The sequence below is a fragment of the Sapajus apella genome, unplaced genomic scaffold (assembly GCF_009761245.1).
Source record: "Sapajus apella isolate SASKATOON/1434 unplaced genomic scaffold, GSC_monkey_1.0 scaffold117, whole genome shotgun sequence".
Classification (NCBI taxonomy): domain Eukaryota; kingdom Metazoa; phylum Chordata; class Mammalia; order Primates; family Cebidae; genus Sapajus; species Sapajus apella.
The window spans coordinates 252,463-259,938 of record NW_022437057.1 but is presented as its reverse complement, the minus strand read 5'-3'; the positions used below and the strand labels follow the sequence as shown (position 1 = coordinate 259,938).

General features: G+C 47.8%; 1 protein-coding gene across 3 annotated transcripts in view; it reads right to left on the bottom strand.

Annotated features, from left to right (window-relative positions):
• The window catches only part of GABRP (gamma-aminobutyric acid type A receptor subunit pi), a 28,764-nt gene that overhangs the window by 19,751 nt on the left and 1,537 nt on the right, over nt 1-7,476 (bottom strand). For all 3 annotated transcript variants that reach the window (XM_032260327.1, XM_032260325.1, XM_032260326.1), the window contains exons 2-3: nt 3,196-3,290; nt 2,584-2,702 (exon numbers count right to left, since the gene is read on the bottom strand). In XM_032260327.1, the coding sequence (XP_032116218.1) occupies nt 2,584-2,702; nt 3,196-3,290 (214 nt within the window). The remainder of the gene's footprint in view (nt 1-2,583; nt 2,703-3,195; nt 3,291-7,476) is intronic.

Sequence of the window (7,476 nt, the reverse complement as noted above, 5' to 3'; positions counted from 1 at the left end):
TTTCTTTCTTTCTTCTTTCTTTCTTTCTTCTTTCTTTCTTTCTTTCTCTTTCTTTCTTCTTCTTTTTCTTTTTTTTTTTTTGATGGAGTCTCACTCTTGTCACCCAGGCTGGAGGTGCAGTGTGTGTGATCTTGGCTTACTGCAACCTCTGCCTCCTGGGTTCAAGTGATTCTCCTGCCTCAGCCTCCAGAGTAGATGGGATCACATCTACCACCATGCCCAGCTAATTTTTGCATTTTTAGTAAAGATGGGGTTTCACCATGTTGGCCAGGCTGGTCTTGAACTCCTGACCTCAGGTAATCCACGCACCTCTGCCTCCCAAAGTGTGGGGATTACAGGCGTGAGCCACTGTGCCCACACTGTGCTGCAGTTTCACACCTGTTTTCAGTTGGCTTTTTTACTGGACCAGAGCTTGCTCTTTCTTCCCCTTGAGTTATAAGAGCAAGCTGTGCCACCAGAGGGCAGCTTTCTCCTAGGAACGAGGTCAAAGCCAGCTCCTGCGTAGTGTTCACTAGTGCCAGCTTATAAACCTTTGCTTTGTCCAGCTCTGTTCCTGAGAAATCCTATGAAGGTCTTGTCTCTTTTGGACCTCAGCGTCCTGGAAACTGGGTGCACAGATATTAAGAGAGCAATGGCCCTCCATGGGTCTCCAGGCTGCCATGCAAGTATACGGGTTTTCAGGAGTGAAATGCCAGAAGGCACAAAACAAGGGGTGTGGGGCTATGTTGTTCCCCTTTTTTTAGCTGAAGACCCCATGCCCCATTTTCACCCCAGGTGGGATGAGACATCACATCCCTTTAGCCCTACCCTAGGCTCCCTGTTCTCAGAATGAACTCCCTGCCCAAGGACCCTGCACTTTGTTGGCCAGTGAGTAGGCAAACAAGAAGGGCTGCGTTCTGGCTTAATTGTTTGGGGTTTGGGAGGAAAGAGAAATTGTTGAGTGGCATTAACCAAGGCTACATGCTTGTCATTTGTGTTCAGTAGGGCCTGGGAAAACCAGGGGTTGTTGAAGCCTCTCTAAGCTCCTTAATGTAAGGATCTCACATCTTAATTGTGCCTCAAATCTGAATGAAAATGCACATCTCCCATCTCCAACTGAGCAGATGTGATTGACTAAGGGCCCCGGCTTCTGTGCTTTGGAATCTAACACCACGCTTGCTCTGAGGCCATGCTTCTCATGGGCCACAGCCAACCACAGACTGAACACAGTGGGGATACAAAGGCAGGCCTGTTCCTGGGAGGCAGAGAGATGGGAGACTCCTCTGATGGTACCTCTAGCTCAAGGACTCCCTGGTGGGTCATTCCAAACACACTGAGGACTGCCCTACCATCTAAGACACTTCTACCCAACCTCCCTTCCTTCCCTCTCTCCTTCTCTGGAGCCAGACTTGCCGGTCTGACAATTCTCCCTTTGAGACATAGTCCCCCTAAATAGCTTAAAGAAATCATCTGCTCTTCAGAAGATCTGGACTACCACATGAATCCTAGATCAAATCAGGAAGGGATGAAAATAACTCATCCTCTGTTGATGGTGCAGGCACTGTGCCTCAGGCTTACATAATTCACTTCATTCAGTCCTCCCTGTGAGATAGATGGGATGTTCCCATTTTACAGAAAGGGAAATTGAGGCACAGAAGGCTAAAGTACTTGCCAAGCAGGAAAGCTAGGAGCCAAACTCAGGTCTGTTCAATGCCAAGGCTTTTTCTGTTGCTTTCTGCTATGAAGAGCTGTTTAGTTGGTCTCCCTCCTTCCCTCCTTGCTTTATTTTTTCAACAGACATTAATCAGCAATTTGTTATATGTCATGCACTGAGCTTCTATGGGGGATAGTGAGGGAAATGAAGTCAGACTCCTCCAAGGGCTGCCTGGAGGAATCAGGGGAGGCTTCTCAGAGAAGGCAGCATTTGCTCTGAGACATGATGGAAAATTGACATTTTTCTAGGGAGTCAAGTTCAAAGAAACAATTCCACGAAGATAGCCTCTGTAAAGGCACCAAGGCGGGGGAGGGCAAGGATGTCAGGGAATGTTCGGGGTGCACTGGGGAGCATTGTAGGAGGAGAAGGAGGGGGGACTTGGGCAGATGAGAATGACAGACAGACAAAGGCTGGTCTGTGAAGGACCTGGTGTGTCTGGACTCTATGCGAGGAAGCTGAGGCCCGTACAGGTGTTCCAAACAGGGTAATGACCCAGGAGGCATCCGGATGGCAGTGAGGTGTCAGCTGAGAGGGGGCAGGCTGGAGGGGGAAGACCAGATGGGGTAGCCTGGTGGCACCTGGTGAATTCATTGAATAATGACCCTGGAAGTGGGGGCAGGAGCAGGACAGTGTGTGAGTGATAGTTAGGAGGCTCTCGCAACCTCCTCAGTGAGGAAGAGTATTGCTTTATCTTGCAGGCAGAGAGGCAAGGTGCCTTTTTCCAGGCAGTGTGAAAAATCATTGGTAGCTGTCCTCATCCATCATTGCCAATCTTTAACAGGCTGCGATCAGAAAACGGAGTCAACTAAAACCTCCCGAAACCCTCCACTGCTTATTGTCTCTGTTTCCATCCCTTTGAATTGATGTCCTGGGCACAGAGGATGACCTACCACCAAAATTGGGCCTGAGAAATTTGTTATATCCTGCTGTGAGGTTCTCAAAGCCAGGCAGGGAAAGCTTGTCACTTCTGCCAACCTCGACGTTGAACTGATTCCCCTGGACGCACATCCTGGAAAAGAAATGGGTTTTGTTGTGCATGCTTGCTTATGTGAATCAACATGTGTGCACACCCTTGAGCTTGTGTTTGCCCATGTGCGTGTAGGTGTTTGTGCCGTGTCCATGTACCGGCAGTGATATTCCTAAAGACAAATCTCTTAATTTTCAGCTATTGAGTTAGTATCTCCATTTTTTACCTACTTGTCATAGATCAAAATATCATGGTAATTTTGATAGAAGATTGACAATTTGATTGATAATTTTGATAGAAGAAGACACACCCTCCAAGTGTCTTCTTGAAAAATACAAGGGCTCATCCATCTATGACTGTATTGGAAGCTTGTGTTCTGTAAATGGAGTAAATGGTGGGAAGTTTCATTGTTTGGTGCTCCAGGGAAGTGAGTGGACCAGGTTTTGCCTTGCTTGTGGGTGAGTAGGAAGAGCTATCCCCTCCCACCACATGCCCCAACTCAGATGGAGGTCATTCTGGGGGTAGCAAAGCTCACCTTTCAGTGAAGAGAATCAGACACACGAAGGCCAAGTGGAGACTGTAGTTCATGTTGAGGAGCTGTTCACACCGAGGGGTTGAAATAGGAATCACCTGGGAAACAGAGGGGGCAAGGTGAGCAGCAGGCAGCCCAACAGGCTCACCGGCTCCCAGTCAGCCTCTCTCCCCGGTGGGTGGTTGGCTTAGCATTTTCTCAGCATGCGTGGGAGGCGGCCTTTTTCCATACCTTTTGGTGACAGCTCCTTCTCTCTGTGTTCCTGGCACGAATGACTTCATTTTGGAGGATTCTGTTTTTTAAATTTAATTTTTATTTTTTTTGAAACGGGGTCTCACTCTGTCACCCAGGCTGGAGTGCAGCGGCGTGATCTCAGTTTACTGCAGCTCAACTTCCAGAGATGCTCCCACCTTAGCCTCCTGAGTAGCTGCGATTACAGGCATGTACCACCACACCTGGCTAATTGTTTTGTATTTTTGGTAGAGATGGGGTTTTGTCATGTTTCGCAGGCTGGTCTTGAACTCTGAGCTCAAGTGATCCATCTGCCTTGGCCTCCCAAAGTGCTGGGATTACAAACATGGGCCCCCGTGCCTAGCCCAGGATTATGTTTTAAATCCACCCAAAATTGAGACTGAGACCTTGTTTGGAGCATGGTTCATCAGCACCAGAAATACAGCCAGTTTATCCTCTGGGCTGCATCTTTTGGGAGCCAAGACAATCTTGCCCTGTCCTTGTCCCAACTTTGCCAGGAAGCACACTCCCAACTCTATACTCACCTTGACCAAGCCAGACATTCTCTTATTTATCACTGGGTCTAGGCTTGTGGGGCCAGCCACGTAAACCGGAAACAAAAACCTCCTGAGAGCCTCCCGTGTTAGGAAGTCATGAGTTAGGTGCTGTCCCACAGAGCTCACTCCATCCTCACAGTGACCTTGTGTGGTGGGCGGGTTAATCCTTGTATTATGACAAGGAAGCAGGTGCATGGGAAGGACATGTAGTGAGTGTCAGGGGAGGCTTTGAATCCAGGGCTGGCTGCCTCCCCCAGTTCTCTCTTCCTTCAGAGCAGGGCCTTGACCTTAGATAACCCAAGGATCCTTGCTGCTAGCGTGACCTCCCAGGTCTGGTCCCTGGGTTTCCTGAAGCTTCCAGCTGGCGTGTGCATGAGGACCATTGTTGTGGGTGGAGGTGGTGCATGGCTCAGAGGCCTGGCCTCCTTAGATTCAGGAGCTGCTGTCAGGCATCCCTCTGAGACAGCAGGGGCAGCCAGGCAGGCCAGCCTGTGACCTATCACGCTGGTGACAGCAGAATGGGGGTGCTCAGGCTCAAGCCTCATTCCCAGGCAGCCCTGGGTGGACCACCCTCTCAGTGGCAACATCTGTGAAACAAGCCACTTTCTAGAATCTAGTCTTTCTGGAGCTTCGGGTGTGGTTCAGCCATTCATTCATATTATTTTACTTTCAAAGCCAAAACATGTTCATTGTAGAAATGGCAACAAGACAGAAATTAAAAGTGTAAGTACCAATCATGTGTCAATACGGGTTCATTAATGAAAACAAATGTGCCGCTCTGGTGGGAGATGCTGACAGTAAAGAAGGTTGTACATGCAGGGAAGCCTCAATTTTGCTGTGACCCAAAATTGCTCTAATAAAAGAATTCTATTTAAAAAAACAAAACCAAACCAAAAAAAGTCCCTTCTTCATTTATTCTCTCTCATTTTATGCTTCAGAAATAATCACTGATAACAGTCGTTTTATCCAATTATAGGCAGATATGTATTTATATACATATGTATCTCTGTACAAAAAAATTAAAAACCAAAATTGGGGCAATAGCATGCTTTTTTACTGCTTGCCTTTTTTAACTTAGTAATCACGGCAAACATTTATTGAATCCTTAATGCATGCTTACAACTGCACCACGCCTGTCTTGAATCCTCACAACTCTTTGAAGCAGGGACTACCATTCTCTTCATTTTACAGGTGAGGATACTGAGGATTAGAGAGGATGAGAAATGTTCCCAAGGCTCAGTAGCACATGAGGCGTAGAAAAGTGAATCTAAGCAAGCTGACCCAAGTCCTCTTAATGAGGGCAACATGAACACGCTGTTTCCCAATATCAGTGACACCTTCCATGTCAGATCCTATAGATCTGCCTGTTCTTTCTAATGGCTGAAGGTATCTCATGGTGTGAATGTACCAACATTTCTAGAACACATCTCCTACTGTGAATGCTGTTATTTCCAAAGTGTTTACAGTTACGAAATCAGTAAAGAACCTCTTTGCACACAGGTAAACCCTCATAATTCCTCTGTCTGTTGTGTTAGCTCTTTTGTCCCGACTCATTGAAAATACCAGCTATAAAATCAACATTATAAATCTACCGATGATTATACTCATTCTCTTCCTTTAGTCCATCTCCCCAGTCCCTGTCCCTCCCAGTCTAAGCATTGAGTTTAAGGGGGTCCCTGGAGGAGCTCCCATGTCCTCCATTGCCTCTTTCAATTTTCCAAAAGTTTATCAAGCTCTCCTATGAACAGGCATGCGAAAGGCGCCACCAGAACACCCGTCTAGTGAGGGAGAGGCACGTGTGCGTGGTGAATGGATGTTCCCTATAACCATCCTATAACAGGAGCAGAGGCCAGGGATACTTGGTATGCAAAAGAGCAGAGGATGGGGCAGTGTCAAAGGGGAAGTCATAGAGAAGGACATTTGATTCTTGGCGAGTGTGTTGCATTTGCCAGGTAGACAAGTGGGAGTGGGGGCCCTCCACATGCGGGACAGAGAAATGGAGGCTTGCCCATGGCCTCTCTCTCACATACTTATCAGCCTCTTTCTGCCAGCCCTTGGCTGTCTGTGTCTTTCTCCTGGTCTGGCCTGAATGAACATGGTTCTACTTTGGCATATTCCTCAATTCCTCCCCCTCCTACAGGAAACTGCCCTGATCTAGTGAGCTGGGGAACCATCCAGTCTTCAGGTCCAAGACTCCTATTGAATAATGACTTCCTGGTGGCCAGGAAGATGTAACATTTGGCCCTGGGCCTCTCAATTTCCTCTAAGCAGTCTCATGATCTGAGAAGCTTCGCCCAGGCTAGAGCCAGAAATGTAATCCCATCCTGCCCTGTTTGCTTGGTTAGGTTGCTAAACAGGTCTCATTTTATAAGGGAAGAAAAGAGAAGCAGGAAAAAGCCTTCTAAATGCCCATGAATTGTTAGAAGCCCTGTCTGGTGCTTAATTTCATTTAATTCTCATGGCCATTGGCCCAGTAGGTGTTAATTCTTAGAGTCAAATCTCAGATTTGCAAAGGGATTTGGCTGAGGTCACACAGCAATTAAGTGGCATGGTTTAAATCTGTTTTCCAAGTCCCTTTTCTTTGCCCTGCATCTAGCAGGGGGGCTTCCAGTACTCCCAAGCTGAGCTGGATTCCACTTCAATCTTGTCCTTTTTACACCAAACCCATCTGGGGGATGGAGTGTGGCATCCACAGCACATCCCAAGTGACAAGTGCAGCTAATGCCATCACTCCCTGTGGCAGAGGAGCCAATCATTAAGTGGCTATGTGTGTGTTGGCCAGGCTGAATGGAGGCTCAGGCCACCAGTTCCGGTACAGAGGCTGGAGATGGCATTGAGTGTAGAGGTACTGAGCCACCAGAGGGCAGTGTCCTAAGAGTTGTCCTCGAAGCTGCTGCAACACAGATGTTGACTGGAACTACCTAGCTTTCTGCATCTGCACAGACATGGTAACTCAGACATGGTACTCAGGAGGTCCTAGGAGGCTCTGGAGTAGGGGCAGCCTATGGATCATCCTGCCTCGAGGGCATCTCTGGACAAGCTCCCACTTCCACTTGTAGAGGAGACCTGGAGCTCTGGATTCCGACACACCCGAGTCATTTAACCTCTCAGAGCCTCAGTTTTCCCATCTGACAAATGGGAATAGAAAACACTCAGTAAACATTAGTTTTCATTCTCCTCTGCCTTCCTTGTCTTCCATGGGAATTCAATGATTCCACTATGATTAACAGAACCCAAAGCTCAAGCTCGCTTTCTTTCTTTCTTTCTTTCTTTCTTTCTTTCTTTCTTTCTTTCTTTGTTTTCTTTCTCTCTTTCTTTCTTTCTCTCTCTCTCTCCCTCCCTCCCTCCCTCTCTCCCCCCTCTCTCCCCCTCTCTCTCTCTTTCTCTCTCTCCCTCTTTCTCTCTTTCTTTCTCTCTTTCTTTCTCTCTCTCTCTCCCTCCCTCCCTCTCTCCCTCCCCCTCCCTCCCTCCCTCCCTCCCTCCCTCCCTCCCTCCC